The sequence below is a fragment of the Oncorhynchus nerka genome, linkage group LG20 (genome assembly GCF_034236695.1).
Source record: "Oncorhynchus nerka isolate Pitt River linkage group LG20, Oner_Uvic_2.0, whole genome shotgun sequence".
In the NCBI taxonomy this organism is placed as follows: Eukaryota; Metazoa; Chordata; class Actinopteri; order Salmoniformes; family Salmonidae; genus Oncorhynchus; species Oncorhynchus nerka.
This window is the reverse complement of record NC_088415.1, coordinates 47,751,861-47,771,957: the sequence shown is the minus strand read 5'-3', so window position 1 is coordinate 47,771,957 and position 20,097 is coordinate 47,751,861. Positions and strand designations below refer to the sequence as shown.

The window sequence follows — 20,097 nt, the reverse complement described above, 5'->3', positions numbered from 1 at the left end:
ACTTTTGGGTCCTTGAAAAGGGACCCAAAAGTCCAATTTAAATAAGTCCCACTTATTATTATACTGAACAAAAGTATAAACGCAACATGCAGCAATTTCAAAGATTTTACTGAGTTAGTTCATATAAGGAAATCAGTCAATTGAAATTAAATTAATTAGGCCCTAATCTATGGATTTCACATGACTGGGAATACAGATATGCATCTGTTGGTCACATATATACCTTTAAAAAAATGAGCCTCACAATTGGCCTCAGGATCTCATCACGGTATCTCTGTGCATTCAAATTGCCAATGATAAAATGCAATTGTGTTCATTGTCCATAGCTTATGTTTGCCCATACCATAACCCCACCGCCACCATGGGGCACTCTGTTCACAACATTGACATCAGCAAACTGCTGTGAGGCCAGTTGGACGTACTCCAACTGCTCACAAACAGGGATGTAAACAAATTTGTGTACAAAATTAGAGAATACGCTTTCTGTGCATCTGCAAAATTTCTGGGATATTTTATTTCGGCTCATGAAACATGGGACCAACACTACATGCTGCGTTTATATTTTTGTTCAGTGTAGTATTATATTATTTTTTTCTTGTGTAATTGAACTTTTCTCTCTCTCTGTCACTCTCTCTCTTTCCCTCTCTGCATCCATTGATGTCACTGGTACTTGACCCACAGTAAAATACATGTTTCTTACTCATGTTCATTTCCACACGCAATTAAGCACAGTAAGGATAATAGCCTGGTGCCAGATATATTTGTGCTCTTGCCAACCCAATTGATTGCTGTCATTGTCAAGCCAAACTTGTGCCATTACAATGAGTGAGAAGGAGTTGGCATGATGGCACAAACAGACACTCAGGCTGGAGGATACCTGCCTCTTTTGAATCTTTCTCTCACTCACTCATTTTCTCTCTCGGACTTCCTTCTCTGCCCCTCCCTCAGTGTTTGTGGTCCTGGGTACCTGTATCGCCGTCCAGCTTGGCACTAACCCCGACTGGATGTTCTTCTGCTGCTTTGCCGGCATGTTCATGTTCTACTGTGCCCACTGGCAGACCTACGTATCAGGCACCCTGCGCTTTGGCATGTGAGTGAGTGGGGGAGGCAATAACAAGGCAGGAGGACAAGAGCATCATGCCTGATGTTCCAGGGGCCGTGTTCATAAAGCGTCTCAGCGTAGGAGTGTTGATCTAGGATCAGGTCCACCTTCTTATTCTTTCTGAACAAAAAGGCAAAACTGATCCTATATCAGTTCTCTGAGACGCTTTATGAACACGGGTCCTGAAATGTTTGAATAAAAGGGCTATGTCATCGCACTCTTTAGTATTTGTCTAGTATGTATGCAACCATGGGAACATTTAGTAACCACGTGCTGTTTTGTCATAGGCCTACATGTAGGGAGATGGGAGATGTTTATTTCATAGCCAGGTTTTAACCCAGTGTCTATCTAGCCATGTCACAGAGCTACCTTGTCTTTTTCCTGGTGGGCAGATTTGATGTCAGAGTATCTGATCGTGTAGCTATGTTAGACGTGCACAGCCACGTTTGGGCCCGGGTTCTGGAACTTAACGGTAAAACGAGAGCATAATCCGCGTGACTTCCCTGTTGAAGATAACCTTTGTGTCCAATCAGGCCCCACTTCCTGCACAGACTGCCCCCATCGCCAACACCAACCATTCCTGTGCAATAGGACAACTTTCTTATAGACCCTGTTTCATTCGTTCTCACATCGCTTTGATACTGTCATTTGGTATTTGATAGAGGTGGCTCAATTTGATTAGATGTGAGATATCCTAGATTACGTTAATCTCTGTTGACCACTAGAGTAATTTTAGGAAGCAGAGAGATGATGGAATTCACATAAATCTTATAATTTACGACAAATTTTGGGCCCACCACCACCTTTGGTGCAAAGCTTTAAGATCAATGGCTATATTTCGACCTCAAACTAAACATGTTTATTCTGATTGTTTTTAATAACGATAGGTCTGTCATGACAGCTTGTTCACCCAGTACATTTCTGTACCAGCAGCCGTGTTGACGTAGACACCAGGACATTAGCAGCTGATTTAGATTTTGATGGAACTTCACATATCAACATTGGCTAATCCGATTGGCTTTCGGGAACAACCACAAGGACAAGCGATGAATGTCCTTGGAGTATGGTTGATTTCATTGAACAATATGATTTGATATGATGTAAGCCCTTCACAGAGTAAGTAAGCGCTAAGTAGGTTGTCAGACAGAACAACTAAAAAAACTTTTAACAGATCAGGTTCCTCTCAGGCTTTCAAGGGAAATGTTCTCCACACTCTACACACACACACATTCACAATAGAGGTCGACCGATTAATCGGAGTGGCCGATTAATTAGGGCCGATTTCAATCGGAAATCAGTATTTTTGGGCGCCGATTTCCGATTTAAAAATATATATTTTTTTTATACCTTTTGTTTATCTAGGCAAGTCCGTTAAGAACACATTCTTATTTTCAATGACTGCCTAGGAACTGTGGGTTAACTGCCTTGTTCAGGGGCAGAACGACAGATTTTCACCTTGTCAGGGGTTCCAATTTTGCAACCGCACAGTTAACTAGTCCAACGCTCTAACCATTGCACTCCACGAGTAGCCTGCCTGTTACGCGAATGCAGTAGAAGCCAAGGTAAATTGCTAACTAGCATTAAACTTATCTTATAAAAAACAATCAATCATAATCACTAGGCAATATTAATCAGGTGAAATTGTGTCATTTCTCTTGCGTTCATTGTACGCAGAGTCAGGGTTATGTGCAACAGTTTGGGCTGCCTGGCTCATTGCGAACTAATTTGCCAGAATTTTACGTAATTATGACATACATTGAAGGTTGTGCAATGCAACAAGAATATTTAGACTTAGGGATGCCACCCGTTAGATAAAATACAGAACGGTTCCGTATTTCACTGAAATAATAAACGTTTTGTTTTCGAAATTATAGTTTCCGATTTCGATTATATTAAATGACCAAAGGCTCGTATTTCTGTGTGTTATTATGTTATAATTAAGTCTGATTTGATAGAGCAGTCTGACTGAGCAGCAGCAGGCCCGTAATCATTCATTCAAACAGCACTTTCGTGCGTTTTGCCAGCAGCTCTTCGCAAGCACAGCGCTGTTTATGACTTCAAGCCTATCAGCCTAATGGCTGGTGTAACCAATGTGAAATGGCTAGCTAGTTAGCTGGGTGTGCGCAAATACTGTTTCAAATGTCCCTCGCTCTGAGACTTGGAGTAGGTATTCCCCTTGCTCTGCAAGGGCCGCGGCTTTTGTGGAGCAATGGGTAACGATGCTTCGAGTGTGGCTGTTGTCTGTGTTCCTGGTTCGAGCCCAGGTAGGGGCGAGGAGGGGGACGGAAGATATACTGTTACACTGGCAATACTATAGTGCCTATAAGAACATCCAATAGTCAAAGGTATATGAAATACAAATGGTATAGAGAGAAATAGTGCTATAAATACTATATTAACTACAACCTAAAACCTCTTACCTTGGAATATAGAAGTCTCATGTTAAAAGGAACCAGCAACTTTCATATGTTCTCATGTTCTGAGCAAGGAACTTAAACGTTAGCTTTTTTACATGGCACACATTTTCACATGGCACATATTACTTTCTTCTCCAGCACTTTGTTTTTGCATTATTTAAACCAAATTGAACATGTTTCATTATTTACTTGAGGCTAAATTGATTTTATTGATGTTTTATATTAAGTTAAAATAAGTGTTAATTCAGTATCGTTGTAATTGTCATTATTATTATTATTATTTTTAAATCGGCCGATGAATCGGTATCGGCTTTTTTGGTACTCCAATAATCGGTATCGGCGTTGAAAAATCATAATTGGTCGACCTCTAATTCACAACCAAGAGGAATGGGTACAGTTTGTGCAGGACCTGCTAGGGGGTGCTATGTGCATGTTGTTTTTCATGAGTGATATGTGAAATCACTAATGGTTGCTCATGATTCCTCTGTCTCTCTGCCCGTTCAGCATTGATGTGACTGAAGTGCAGTTCTTCATTATAATCATGTATTTGCTGGCTGCCATCGGAGGATCAGCTTTTTGGCAGTTCTTGGTAATGCATTTAACCCATTTGATTCAGCAAATTATGGCCTGTTTCTACTGCTTGGATTTGAAAAAATGACACTAATGCTAATATTTACAGATCATGCATTTGATCTGGCATGTTGGTTGAAGTGTTCAGACTCACGTCCTGGTTCATGATTGTGTGAATACTTCAGAAATGCATCCTTTCCTTCTTTCCTGGAGGTAAGCACAAATCTAATACGTGATTGGATAGGTGAAAGCCAGGTTACAGCCCTATTACTTTCACCAATCCAACTAATTCTGATCTGTCTTTACTTAAAGTATGGTAGGAAGGATGCATTTCGAAAGTATTGGAACAGGGCTCTTACTAATCTCCCTAACATACACAGATCCCTGGGGTGAACATCCAGATTAAGATCATTCCAGCCATCCTCACTGTGGCAGGAGCCATCTTTTCCTGCACCAACTACTTCCGGGTCATATTCACGGGAGGTGTAGGAAAGAACGGATCCACCATAGCGGTAAGTAAGACGTGATCCATCCTTGCTGATGAGGATCCAGTTGAATTGTATGGCTGAGTTACAGTCTAGGAAGGAAGGTTTACAGTCCTACTGCTCATTGTATTGGTTATTTCAACAGGTAGTAATATGATATGGGTGACAGTTACAGAAGGTTGGTGGTACCTTAATTGGGGAGGACATGGCTCATTGTAATGGCAGGAGCAGAAGATGTGGAATGGTATCAAACACATGTTTGATGCCATTTCATTTGCTTGGTTCCAGCCATTCTTATGAGCCATCCTCCCCTTGGCAGCCTCCTGTGGCGGCAGGTAGCCTAGCGGGTAGAGGCAAATCCAAGGTCTGATGGGAAAAATCTGGTAGGTAGTGAGCTGGCAAATGGAGGGTTGCACGTATCAAATCCTAGATGCTATTGCCTACTATTGTACCCTTGAGCAAGGCAAACCCCCACACCAAATGTGCCCATGGATTGGCTTCATGGGAACTTCTTACGTACCATATGGTCAAGCTGCTCCCACAACAGCTCAATAGGGTTGAGATCCGGTGACTGTGCCGGCCACTCCATTATAGACAGAATACCAGCTGACTGCTTCTTCCCTAAATAGTTCTTGCATTGTTTGGAGCTGTGCTTTGGGTCATTGTCTTGTAGGAGGAAATTGACTCCAATTAAGCGCCGTCCACAGGGTATGGTATGGCGTTGGAAAATAGAGTGATAGCCTTCCTTCTTTAAGATCCCTTTTACCCTATACAAATCTCCCACTTTACCACCACCAAAGCACCCCCAGACTATCACATTGCCTCCAACATGCTTGACAAATGGCGTCAAGCTCTCCCCCAGCATCTTTTCATTTTTTCTGCGTCTCACGAATGGTCTTTGTGATCCGAACACCTTAAACTTATATTCGTCTGTCCATAACAGTTTTTTCCAATCTTCCAATCTTCATCTTTTGCCCATCTTAATCTTTTCTTTTTATTGGCCAGTCTGAGATATGGCTTTTTCTTTGCAACTCTGCCTAGAAGGCCAGCATCCCGGAGTCGCCTCTTCACTGTTGATATTGAGACTGGTGTTTCGCGGGTACTATTTAATTAAGCTGCCAGTTGAGGACTTGTGAGGCGTCTGTTTCTCAATCCAGACACTCAAATGTACTTGTCATCTTGCTCAGTTGTGCACCGGGGCCTCCCACTCCCTTTTCTATTCTGGTTAGAGCCAGTTTGTGCTGTTCTGTGAAGAGAGTAGTACACAGCGTTGTACGAGATCTTCAGTTTCTTGGCAATTTCTCATATGGAATAGCCATCATTTCTCAGAAAAATAATAGACTGACGAGTTTCAGAAGAAAGTTCTTTGTTTCTGGCCATTTTGAGCCTGCAATCGAACCCACAAATGCTGATGCTCCAGATACTCAACTAGTCTAAAGAAGGTCAGTTGCATTGCTTCTTTAATCAGAACAACAGTTTTCAGCTGTGCTAACAATTGCAAAAGAGTTTCCTAACACAGGAATGATGGTTGCTGATAATGGGCCTCTGTATGCCTATTTAGATATTCCATTTTAAAAAATCAGTCGTTTCCAGCTACAATAGTCATTTACAACATCAACAATGTCTACACTGTACTTCTGATCAATTTGATGTTATTTTAATGGCCAAATCTGTGCTTTTCTTTCAAAAACAAGGGCATTTCTAAGTGACCCCAAACTTTTGAACTGTAGTGTATATCGTACAGTGGCTTATAAAAATTTAAAAAAAAAAACATCAACAGCATTTGTTTTTTTTGTAGCCAGTCTTTTCTAATGTTCAAAAGGTGACTGCACTTCCTGATTTGGCGTCGTTTTAGATTCGTTTTTTAAAGAAACGCTAGCGGCCATGACTGAATTCAAAAGCAAGTTGGTTTCGGGTGTGGTTTAATGTGTGTGTGTGTGTGTGTGTGTGTGTGTGGAACCTAATAAATACAAAATAAAAAAATTAAAATCATTTTGGATGATTGACTTTGATCAAAATGATTATTTACACTTTTGTAGTAATTTTTAACACTAGACTGACTCATATCGATGCCGCATAGGACATTTTCAAATCAAGATGTTGCTTTATTTTATTTAACCTTTATTAGGCAAGTCAGTTAAGAACACATTCTTATTTTCAATGACGGCCTAGGAACAGTGGGTTAACTGCCTTGTTCAGGGGCAGAATGACAGATGTTTACCTTGTCAGCTCGGGGATTCGATCTTGCAACCTTCCGGTTACTAGTCCAATGCTCTAACCACTAGGCTACCTGCCACCCAGCTTTCTGGTGGCATTCGCTCTTTAAATACCATTTTTCATTTCTTTGCCTCCATAAAATGGTGACAGTGGATGCCTATCATGCCTGGACTTTTTCCCATTTGTTTCAGCCAAGCCACTGACTGCTCTGCAGACCTTTACCGTGCAGTTTATTGATCACTTTAGAGAAGATTTTCAGCTAGGTACAGTGATTGTGACATCCATGTCCCGTCGTCTTCCTCAGGGAACGAGTGTCCTGTCACCGTTCTTCCACATAGGGTCAGTTATCACTCTGGCTATTATGATCTACAAGAAGTCTGCGTCCCAGCTGTTTGAGAAGCACCCCTGTCTCTACGTCCTGGCCTTTGGGTTTGTGTCGGCCAAGATCACCAACAAGCTAGTGGTGAGGAAGCAGATGGTCTGAAACATTAAACACTGAAAGGGCCTGGTTACTTTCCAAATCCACACTAGTATACCACTTGGAATACATGTCCAATCTTTTGCTTCATTCTAAATAGTATGTTGGTGTGGATGTTGGAACATTGGCCTAATGTGCCCTGTTTTAGTTGTGTTAACTTAGGGTTAAAGCTCAAATCTGGGATTCCTTATTCAGCAAATTGGCGTACCAACTCTAGTCTTGTTTTTCCTTGTTTAACTTAACACTGCCCCATCTTATTTATATATATTTGTTTTACAGGTGGCTCATATGACCAAAAGTGAGATGTCTCTCCATGACTTGGCTTACCTGGGGCCAGGGCTGCTCTTCTTGGACCAGTATTTTAACAGCATCATAGACGAGTACTTGGTCCTCTGGGTGGCACTAGTAAGGCTACACCTCAATCGGTTCATCCATGTGCACGTACCAAGCCAATTGAAACCTAAATGAAAGTTAGGATTTCCCCTTTTAACTTATTTTGCAGTACAATGTAGATGCCTAGCTTAGATTTGTGCCATTTTTTTTTTGGACCCCAGGAGGAGTAGCGCCTGCCTTGGCAGCAGCTAATGGGATCCTAATCAAATACCTTTTCAAGGGGAATTTATTCAAAAGATGATTGACCATATAATAAACACAACCAGTTTTGTATATAAGGAGCCTTAAATTGACTATTTGACATCCACCCTCTGTCTTGTTTCTCTCTAGTTCCTGTCCATCTTTGACCTGGTGCGCTACTGCGTCAGCGTATGCAACCAGATCGCTTCTCACCTGCACATCTTTGTGTTCAAGATCAAACCCCCCAACCTGCGGCCCATTGCTGCCTCCCAGTCAGGCAAAGATGTGTGGTGACACTTGTGTCCCTGGTCTGGTGACACTGTCCGTACGGAGATGAAGTTGGTGGGTGTACCTCTACCGCCTCCCCCTTGTCACCACAGGATTCCCATTGGATGAGACAAATTGGGAGGCGGTTTCTCTACGAATGTATTAGCCAATGAAATTATGAATACATTGAGGGTGGTGGAAAAAAATGGAAATAATTTATTTCAATCTATTTGTTGTGCAATAATGCTCTGTTTTTGCCGATGTTGTGTTGTTTTGGTGTTAAAGGTTCATAACCGAAGAGAAAGGGGTTTTGTTTAGTTTGTCATAAGAGCACCCCGTTATTTGGTAACAAACTATTTGAGAATTAGTTGTCTAACCAAACTTTATGGATAGGGGTTAATGTTGCTTACTATAACCGTGCTGCCACTATCTGTGTATTAGCTATTTTTTAAACTGAAATAAATGTTATCCATGGGAAGGAGCAGGTTATACCTAACCAAGTAATATTATAATATTATATTTATCTACAGGAAAAACACCTACAGTTTATTAATGTGTCAGAGCAGTATGACTGAATTTAAATGTCTCTGTTCTTTCAGTATTGGTACTAGTTTAGCTCCTCTACGTACAACTACTTGTTCCACTCCATAGAAAACATTAGTCCTCTGTTCAAGGTATAGTTCTGTGTACTGCATTCTGAGGTCTCATCATTAACCAAGTATTAAACGTTAGAACTATATCCGTACGGATGAACGCAGTACCCGTCCATGTTCAAACATAAGGAATGTTTTTTTTTCTGCAAAAATTAAGGAATGCCTCTTACCTTATATCAAACAGTGACGCACAGAGTATTCAAATGTCTGCAGCTAATGTCTCATAACAAGAGTAGAACTTGTCATTGTTCTCGTGTGTATCATATGCATGGGATGGGCATTTACAACCCACTGTAGTGGTCACAGCCAATATCTCTAACTGATGGGGTTCAACCAATCGAAACATCCATTCAAACGTACATTTTTTCTCCCTTGGATTGTTTGTCATTACTGATAAATGCAGAGATTTTGAAAATAAAATGCGAAGGGTGAATCAATCGTTGGCCGTTAAAAACAAATGCGTCTGTCTTTTTTTTTTTTTTTTCAAAATGGTTACTTTGTCAAAGAATATAGAGGCTATTGGAAGACCGCATAATTGGAGAAAAAATACTTTCAATAGAGTGGAGAGAATGTTTCAGAGGGACAAACACACACGTTCACTCTAGACCCATTTTTCCTAGTTCTAACATGCATCCTTCGTGCGGATAATGTCCTGATGTCCGTTTGTACTTTTAAGATTGGATCACAATGAGTCTTGTCTACACACCCATCAAAGAATGTGGACAAGATCAAGACAAAGGACATGTTAGAACCAGGTATAAACGGGGCATCTCTCACTCACAGATCTGTACCACCTTGCTTTATTCTGCAACATAGCAGAAGTTTGTTTCTTTATTCTGTGTACCACAATCCATGTGTATATTCAACATAACTCACAAATAAAACTGAATATATTAAATATTTAATTCATAAAACCTTATTGTATATATTTCACAAATGAAACCATAGGGGTCTATTTTAACAGATCTAACTCAATGGTAAATCTAAGCACTGCTTGTAGCACTATAGGTTGGGGGGGGGGTGTCAAATATTTGAGCTATTTTCACAACCACTATCTGCTCAGATGCTGGTGTTATCACAAAAGGCCTGGGTTTTGATGAATTAACTAATTGTGGATGTGTTGAGGATTGGCAGCGCATTGGCCAATCAGAACGTGCCCCATGGCTAAATATGTGGTTGCTTCAAGTTGTATATTTAAGGTATTTTATGTATTGCCTTGGGATCAACTCCAAAGTTAGTATGTTATTGTTAAACAGCTTACAGAAACAAAATAGCTAAATGTAGACCTATCCCAGCCTTCCTAAATACACTACTCAAAAAATAAAGGGAACACTTAAACAACACAATGTAACCTCAAGTCAATCACACTTCTGTGAAATCAAACTGTCCACTTAGGAAGCAACACTGATTGACAATACATTTAACATGCTGTTGTGCAAATGGAATAGACAACAGGTGGAAATTATAGGCAATTAGCAAGACACCCCCAATAAAGGAGTGGTTCTGTAGGTGGTGACCACAGACCACTTCTCAGTTCCTATGCTTCCTGGCTGATGTTTTGGTCACTTTTGAATGCTGGCGGTGCTTTCACTCTAGTGGTAGCATGAGACGGAGTCTACAACCCATACAAGTGGCTCAGGTAGAGCAGCTCATTCAGGATGGCACATCAATGCGAGCTGTGGCAAGAAGGTTTGCTGTGTCTGTCAGCGTAGTGTCCAGAGCATGGAGGCGCTACCAGGAGACAGGCCAGTACATCAGGAGACGTGGAGGAGGCCGTAGGAGGGTATTTTAGTGTTCCCTTTATTTTTTTGAGCAGTGTATGTTAACTTGAACCTGTTTGCAATCCACTTGTTCTAAGTAATTGCATGGCTTCAATGTGGAAATATACTGAGCAAAAATATAAAGGCAACGTGTTGGTCCCATGTTTCATGAACTGGAATAAAAGATCACAGATATTTTCTGTATACACAAAACGTTTATTTCTCTCAAATTTTGTGCACAAATGTGATTATATCCCTCTTAGTGAGCATTTCTCCTTTGCCAAGATAATCTATCCACCTGACAGGTGGCATATCATTAAGCGTATTAAACAGCAAGATCATTACACAGGTGCACCTTGTGCCGGGGACAATAAAAGGCCACCAAAATGTGAAGTTGTGTCACACAACACAAAGCCACAGATGTCTCAAGTTTTGAGGGAGCGTACAATTGGAATGCTGACTGCAGGAATGTCCACCAGAGCTGTTGCCAGATAATTTGATGTTCATTTCTCTACCATAAGCCGCCTCCAACGTTGTTTTATAGAATTTGGTAGTACGTCCAACCAGCCTCACAACAGCAGACCACGTGTAACCTCGCCAGCCCAGGACCTCCATATCCAGCTTCTTCACCTGCAGGATCATCTGAGACCACCCACCCAGACAGCTGATGAAACTCAGAAGTATTTCTGTCTGTAATATAAAGCCCTTCTGTGGGGAAAAACTCATTCTGGTCCTGCCTCCCCAGTGGGTGGGCCTAGCTCCCAAGTGGGTAGGCCTATGCCCTCCGAGGCCCACCCATGGCTGCGCCCCTGCCCAGTGCTGTGAAATCCATAGATTAGGGCCTAGTGAATATATTTCAATTGACTGATTTCCATATATGAACCGTAACTTAGTAAAACCGTTGAAATTGTTGCATGTTGCGTTTATATTTTTGTTCAGTATATATATATATATATATACACACATATACAAAAGTATGAACACCCCTTCAAATTAGTGGATTCGGCTATTTCAGCTACACCTGTTCCTGACTGGGGTATAAAATCGAGCACACGGCTATGCAATCTCCATAGACAAACATTGGCCGTAGGATGGCCTTACTGAAGAGGTCAGTGACTTTCAACGTGGCACCGTCATAGGATGAAATGGAAACGTTTAGGAGCAACAATGGCTCAGAAGTGAAGTGGCAGGCCACACAAGTTCACAGAACGGGAACACCAAGTGCTGAAGCGCATAAAAATCATCACTCCTCGGTTGCAACACTCATGACTGAGTTCCAAACTGTCTCTGGAAGCAACGTCAGCACAGTAACTGTTTGTCGGGAGCTTCATAAAATGGGTTTTCAGCTAACCATGCGCAATGCCAAGCGTCAGCTGGAGTGGTGTAAAGCTCGCCACAATTGGACTTTGGAGCAGTGGAAATTAATTATTTGGAATGATGAATCACGCTTCACCATCTGGCAGTCTGGGAATCTGGGGTTAGCAGATGCCAGGAAAACGCTACATGCCCCAATGCATAGTACCAACAAACTCCTTTGGGATGAATTGGAACACAAACTACGAGCCAGGCCTAATTGCCCAATATCAGTGCCCAACCTCACTAATGCTATTGTGGCTGAATGGAAGCAAGTCTCCTCAGCAATGTTCCAACATCTAGTGGAAAGTCTTCCCAGAACAGTGAAGGTTGTTATAGCAGCAAAAGGGGGGTCCGACTCCATGTTAATGACCATTATTTTGGAATGAGATGTTCGACGAGCAGGTGTCCACATACTTGGTCAGGTAGTGTATCATTCATACTGATATAGGGGCAAGGCCTGCTCTTAATTGCATTATGGCTGAACATGCCAAATGTTGTCAATAAAGCAAGATATTTTTTTCACCTTTATTTAACTAAGCAAGTCAGTTAAGAACAAATTCTTATTTACAATTACGGGAACATTGGGTTAACTGCCTTGTTCAGGGGCAGAACGACAGATTTTTACCTTGTCAGCTCGGGGATTCGATCTAGCACCTTTCGGATACTGGCCCAACGCTCTAACCACTAGGCTACCTGCCGCCCCCACATTCATAACGGATAAAGCCTAAAAAGAGAGCAAATAACTCCAATCAAATTCTAAAACATCTTGTTTTAAATAGGCTATACAGGCACCATAATTGCTTCCTGTAATATGCAGTCATTTCAAGATGCAGTAATCTCAATGCTTTCCACTCAAGCACGAGTGGTCTTTCTACAGATTTAAGAAGGCTGTGGTTAAACGATTAGTGTTCTTTGAGTACACAACAGGAAACACTGCTGAGCATATCTTCCTTTTTAGAAAATACAAAACAGGCGCACGCATGCAGCAGGCACACACACACACACTCCATATCAGTTACAATAGTTGAGTGGTCTTACTAAAAGTATGAAGCGGTCTATACTCCCAATCAGACTACTAGAATTTAGTGCCTGAAAATGTTGTTAAAGTGGGTGACAGTTTGCAGGACTGATAGTTTGTTTCCTCTGTGACCTAGTTCAACACACTGCTTGAACATGGACTTGATTCTATTCCCGGTTGAACACTTCCAGGGAATTCAGTCATGGTGGAGTGTGGCTTTGAATGTCAGCCAAGGAAATGACTCTGCTAAGAACAAATCTAGTGTCATGGGATGTTATTTACGAAGCAAAAAGTATCCCGCTGGGCACAATGGTTGAATCAATGTTGTTTCCACGCTATTTCAATGAAAATATGTTGAACTAACGTGGAATAGAAGTTGAATTGATGTGCGTGCCCAGTAGGATGTGTTTGGTTCAGTTAGACCTAGCAGGGATTGTGGAGCGATTAGTTTGATGATCTATGTGGCTTCATTGTTTCTCTGCAGTTAAGTTACAGTGGGTACTTTTATTAGTCATATGACATGAAAGAGTGACTTGAAACACACACACACACACAAAGTAGGGGTGCTGAGGGTGCTGCAGCTCCCTATTCTTTTTTCTCACCTCGAGGCAAATACCATTTCTTCCATCTGGAATGTGTGACAGCTTGGGTCAGGTATGGATGTGTTGTTCTGCGCTTTCACAGAAAACCACCACCATGACAGTATACCTGCAGGGCGCTCTACATCCTGGTTGAAATTGGGGTGTCGTACCACGGGCCGGGACATCCTGTGGGCGCGGGCTCACAAACACACATGCACACGCACACAGGGAAGCTGCAGACATTGACACATTAGAAGGGGACACAACACTGGGAACTGAATGGATCTGTTAAACGACCATGGAAAAGCATTGCATTTTGGAAACTCGTGGACCACTTGTAGGCAAGGAATGTAAACACATTTTACTTTCCTTGCCTGTAGGGACAGTTTCTCAGGCTCAAATTAAATTACTCCTTGCCCGTCAGGAAGTCGAGGATCCAGTTGCAGAGGGTGATGTTCAGACCCAGGGCTCTAAGCTTGGTGTCGAGCTTGGAGGGAACAATAGTGTTGAATGTTGAACTGTAGTCAATGAACAGCCTTCTCACATAGGAGTTCCTCTTGTCCAGATGTGTTAGGGTTAAGGCTGTGGCGGGTCATTACATTTTGTTAGCTGGTTATTGTCATGCGAAAGACTGCAGGTCTCACGGTATTTGACGTTAGTTAACATGAACACATTTAGCATCTCCAAGCTACTGATGTGCGCCTTTGGAACATATACATTGAAACAGTGGTGGAAAAAGTACCAAATTGTCATAAAAGTAAAGATACAGCACCTTAACAAAAAATGACAAGTAAAAGAGAGTCACCCAATAAAATACTACTTGAGTAAAAGTCTAAAAGTATTTGGTTTTAAAATCTACTTTAAATCTGCTAAACATCGAAGACAGGCATCCAAAAAATAAAAGCATCCGGTAGTGGACTAAGTTGTGATAAAACGGCAGAGCACTCACAACAACACAGGCAGAGCTCTAGTTGATCTTAGAACGCTCATTAGAGTGCATTCGGAAAGTATTCAGACCCCTTGACTATTTATACATTTTGTTACATCATAGCCTTATTCTAAAATGGATTAAATCGCCCCCCCCAATCAATCTACACAACATACCCCATAATGACAAAGCAAAAACATGTTTTTAGAAATATTTGCAAATGTATAAAATTTTAAAAAAAAACTGAAATATCACATTTATACAGTGGTGTAAAGAAACCTACTGCCTCTGATCTGGCAGACTCACAAAAACACACAAGCTTCATTTGTAAATAATGTCAGAGTCTAGGAGATAGCCCCTGGCTTTCCGTAAATTAATTTTAAAAAAGAAAATGGCGCCATCTGGTTTGCTTAATATAAGAAATTTAAATGATTCATACCTTTACATTTACTTTTGATACTTAAGTATAATTGGAACCAAAGTGACTTTCACTTTTTCTTGAGTCATCTTTTATTAAAGTTATCATACTTTTACTCAAGAATGACAAATCGGGGACTTTTTCCACCACTACATTTACATAAGTATTCAGAACCTTTACTTAGTACTTTGTTGAAGCACCTTTGGCAGCGATTACAGCCTTTTTTGGGGAGTTTCTCCCATTCTTCTCTGCAGAACCTATCAAGCTCTGTCAGGTTGAATGGGGAGCGTTGCTGCACAGCAATTTTCAGGTCACTCCAGAGATGTTCGATTGGGTTCAAGTCCGGCTCTGGATGGGCCACTCAAGGACACTCCAGAGATGAGCGTTGCTGCACAGCAATTTTCAGGTCACTCCAGAGATGTTCGATTGGGTTCAAGTCCGGCTCTGGATGGGCCACTCAAGGACATTCAGAGACTTGTCCCAAATCCACTCCTGCGTTGTCTTGGCTGTGTGCTTAGGGTCGTTGCCCTGTTGGAAGGTGAACTTTCGCCCCCAGTCTGAGGTCCTGAGTGCTCTGGAGCAGGTTTTAATCAAGGATCTCTCTGTACTTTGCTACGTTCATCGTTCCCTCGATCCTGACTAGTCTCCCAGTCCCTGACGCTTTAAAAACATCCCCACAGCATCATGCTGCCACCACCATGCTTCACCGTAGGAATGTTGCCAGGTTTCCCACAGATGTGATGCTTAGCATTCATGCCAAAGAGTTTAATCTTGGTTTCATCAGACCAGAGAATCTTGTTTCTCTGAGAGTCCTTTAGGTGCCTTTTGGCAAACTCCAAGCGGGCTGTCATGTGCCTTTTGCCGAGGAGTGGCTTCTGTCTAAACACTCTACCATAAAGGCCTGATTGGTGGAGTGCTGCAGAAATTGTTGTCCTTCTGGAAGGAGTAACCATTGGGTTCTTAGTCACCTCCCTGGCCAAGGCCCTTCTCCCCCGATTGCTCAGTTTGGCCGGGTGGCCAGCTCTAGGAAGAGTCTTGGTGGTTCCAAATTTCTTCCATTTAAGAATGATGGAAGCCACTGTGGTCTTGGGGACCTTCAATGCTGAATACATTTTTTGGTAGCCTTCCCCACATCTGTGCCTCGACACAATCCTGTCTCGGAGCTCTACGGACAATTCTTTCGACCTTATGGCTTTGGTTTTGTCTCTGACATGCACTGTCAAATGTGGGACCTTATATAGACCGGTGTGTGCCTTTCCAAATCATGTCCAATAAATTGATTGGAGTCCACCTGTGGTAAATTCAAGTTGTAGAAACATCTAAAGGATGATCAATGGAAACGGGATATACCGGAGCTCAATTTCAAGTCTCATGGCAAAGGGTCTGAATACTTACGTAAATAAGGTACTTTTGTTTTAATTTTTAATAAATTTGATGAAAACCTGTTTTCACTTCATCATTATTGGGTATTGACGCAGAGTGCCTGGTTACAGCCCTTAGCCGTGGTATATTGGCCATATACCACAAACCCCGCAGTGCCTCATTGCTATTATAAACTGGTTACCAACGTAATTAGAGCAGTTAAATGTTTTGTCATACCCGTGGTATATGGTCTGATATACCATCGCTGTCAGCCAATCAGCATTCAGGGCTCAAACCACCCTGATTGGTTAAAGTTACCACCGGCTAAATCTATGACATTAAAATGCATATTTACTGCACAATCCACTGTCTTATCAGCCCAGGCAGAGAAGTTATGAACTTGATCTCCACTATAAAAAGCATCTAGACATTATCTTACATTTCTTTTAGACTAACATTTAGTTTTCAACAGCGGAGATTTGTCTAAACCTTACTGTCTGTCTCTCTGACATTTGCAACAATATTCAAATTTGATCTCCAGCTGTCACATGGTGATGAACGTGTCGCGGTCGGGAGTCAGGACGAGACAGACAGGCAGGCAGTGTTTCTCAGCCAGTTGAAATCATGAATCAGCTGGCATCATTTTTATGGATATATACAAAGAAATGTTGATTGAAAAAAGGTCAAATGAAATGAATTGCAGCTAGTTGGCAGTCTTTCCAGCTTCAGTTTGAAGTGATTGTGTTAGCTGTGTTGTTGGCTAGCTCCCCTGAACAACAGTGTCCTAACGAGGCAGCACATTTTCTATGCCAGGGGAAATCATGTCTCATTCGCTCAATGTTATGGATGTGTCCAAATAAATGTCACTAGAAAACAGCTTAAACAAATGCAGCTACTTTTGTTATTCTGTCTGCACTGTTTGACGTGACTAAGTTAGCTGTAGTTGGCTAGCTAGCAACAAGGGATAAGAACGTTGCCAGCCAGTATGACAATGGAACATTTTGAACGACTGGGTCGCGTCCATAGAAACAGAACAAAAAGATTGAACGGCTGGGTCGCGTCTCTGGCAACCGAACCAATAGAACGAACGACCACCTGGCTTGGGTAGCAATCCTAGATTTGTTTCGGGACTGTATCTTGTGGAAGGATGAAATAGTATTTACATATTTATCAAAATAACGTTTTTTATGAAAATATGTCACTCATTATTCAAATATGTTATATTGGATATATTGGCATGGTTTGGCGGCCTGAGACGAAGTCTTGGTGTTCCGGTACGGCTTGCCGTGCGGTAGCAGAGAGAACAGTCTATGACTTGGATGACTGGAGTCTTTGACAATTTTTGGGGACTTCCTCTAACACCACCTAGTACAATAGGTCCTAGATGTCATGATGTCAGGAAGCTTGGCCCAGTGATGTACTAGGCCGTACCTACTACTCTCTGTCGCGCCTTACGGTCAGATGCCGAGAAGTTGCCATACCAGGCGTTGATACAACCAGTCAGGATGCTCTCGATGGTGCAGCTGTAGAACCTTTTGAGGCTCTCGGGACCCATGCCAAATCTTTTCAGTCTTGTGCCCACTTCACTTCAGTCCCGTCGATGTTAATGGGGGCCTGGTCGGCCTTTTTCCTATAGTCCACGATCAGTTCCTTTGTCTTGCTCACATTGAGAGAGACGTTGTTGTCCTGGAACCACACTGCCAGGTCTCTGACCTCCTCCCTATAGGCTGTCTCATCGTTGTCGGTGATCAGGCCTACCACGGTTGTGTCATCAGCAAACTTAATGATGGTGTTGGAGTCATGCTTGGCCACACAGTCGTGGGTGAACATGGAGTACAGGAGGGGACTCAGCACGCACCCCTGAGCGGCCCCAATGTTGAGGATCAGCATGGCAGATGTTTTGTTGCCTACCCTTACCACCTGTGGGCGGCCCATCTGGCAGTTCAGGATCCAGGTGCAGAGGGAGGTGTTTAGTCCAAGGGTCCTTAGCTTCGTGATGATTTTTGTGGGCACTATGGTGTTGAACGCTGAGCTGTAGTCAATGAAAACACATTCTCTTTCCAAACCACTCAACTTTTTTGTGTTATGTTTATGTCCAATGGCCGATGAGCACTGATACGTTTTATCTATAATAGCTTTCTAGCTAAGATTTTGAAAGTATGATGTTGACATGATCAGTCCAAAGCTAAGGTAGATATAACGTGATTTGAAGTTATTTTATCTGTGGCCAATGACATTGAGCCTTCTTATATGGTTACTTCTAATGTAAATCTATGGCAGCACCCAAGGCATTTGAACTTTCTAGCTCTCCCTGTAGATTTTGCGGTGACTGGTGTCCCCATGAGTGACAGAACACTGAGCCAATCACAGCGCAACTAGAAAACATTACCAACCCCTAAACTCTGTATATTCTGCTGGCTGCCCCACAACCACAGAAAGCACGAGAGCTGCTTTACTCAAGAAAGCAAAAAGAGACCGTTTGTATGTGGCTTTATTAACTCATGAACTGATTTTTTTGTTTGCAAACTTATGTGTGACACGTATTAATGCCAAAATAATATGTAAAACAGGCTACAACAACAAATGTTTATATATATTTACAATCGGCTCATTCATCCCCCTCCTCTCCCCTGTAACTATTACCCAGGTCGTTGCTGCAAATGATAACGTGTTCTCAGTCAACTTACCTGGTAAAATAAAGGATAAATAAAATAAATAAAAATATATATACACTGCTCAAAAAAATAAAGGGAACACTAAAATAACACATCCTAGATCTAAATTAATGAAATATTCTTATTAAATACAAAAATTATCAATGGAAATCAAAATGTATCAACCCATGGAGGTCTGGATTTGGAGTCACACTCAAAATTAAAGTGGAAAACCACACTACAGGCTGATCCAACTTCGACGTAATGTCCTTAAAACAAGTCAAAATGAGGCTCAGTTGTGTGTGTGGCCTCCACGTGCCTGTATGACCTCCCTACAATGCCTGGGCATGCTCCTGATGAGTTGGCGGATGGTCTCCTGAGGGATCTCCTCCCAGACCTGGACTAAAGCATCCGCCAACTCCTGGACTCCTGGACAGTCTGTGGATGGAGCAAGACATGATGTCCCAGATGTGCTCAATTGGATTCAGGTCTGGAGAACGGGCGGGCCAGTCCATAGCATCAATGCCTTCCTCTTGCAGGAACTGATGACACACTCCAGCCACATGAGGTCTAGCATTGTCTTGCATTAGGAGGAACCTAGGTCCAACCGCACCAGCATATGGTCTCACAAGGGGTCTGAGGATCTCATCTCGGTACCTAATGGCAGTCAGGCTACCTCTGGCGAGCACATGGAGGGCTGTGTGGCCCCCCAAAGAAATGCCACCCCACACTATGACTGACCCACCGCCAAACCAGTCATGCTGGAGGATGTTGCAGGCAGCAGAACATTCTCCACAGCGTCTCCAGACTCTGTCACGTCTGTCACATGTGCTCAGTGTGAACCTGCTTTTATCTGTGAAGAGCACAGGGCGCCAGTGGCGAATTTGCCAATCTTGGTGTTCTCTGGCAAATGCCAAACGTCCTGCACGGTGTTGGGCTGTAAGCACAACCTCCACCTGTGGACGTCGGGCCCTCATACCACCCTCATGGAGTCTGTTTCTGACCGTTTGAGCAGACACATGCACATTTGTGGCCTGCTGGAGGTCATTTTGCAGGGCTCTGGCAGTGCTCCTCCTGCTCCTCCTTGCACAAAGGCGGAGGTAGCGGTCCTGCTGCTGGGTTGTTGCCCTCCTACGGCCTCCTCCACGTCTCCTGATGTACTGGCCTGTCTCCTGGTAGCGCCTCCATGCTCTGGACACTACGCTGACAGACACAGCAAACCTTCTTGCCACAGCTCGCATTGATGTGTCATCCTGGA

At 42.5% G+C, this 20,097-nt stretch overlaps 1 protein-coding gene across 1 annotated transcript in view; it reads left to right on the top strand.

Annotated features, from left to right (window-relative positions):
• The window catches only part of LOC115102592 (choline/ethanolaminephosphotransferase 1-like), a 31,154-nt gene extending 21,934 nt beyond the window's left edge, over nucleotides 1–9,220 (top strand). The window contains exons 4-9 of the mRNA XM_029622698.2: nucleotides 949–1,090; nucleotides 4,024–4,108; nucleotides 4,470–4,601; nucleotides 7,096–7,254; nucleotides 7,549–7,674; nucleotides 7,993–9,220. Coding sequence (XP_029478558.1) covers nucleotides 949–1,090; nucleotides 4,024–4,108; nucleotides 4,470–4,601; nucleotides 7,096–7,254; nucleotides 7,549–7,674; nucleotides 7,993–8,136 — 788 coding nt within the window. The 3' untranslated portion in view covers nucleotides 8,137–9,220. The remainder of the gene's footprint in view (nucleotides 1–948; nucleotides 1,091–4,023; nucleotides 4,109–4,469; nucleotides 4,602–7,095; nucleotides 7,255–7,548; nucleotides 7,675–7,992) is intronic.
• The last annotated feature ends 10,877 nt before the right edge of the window (nucleotides 9,221–20,097 follow it).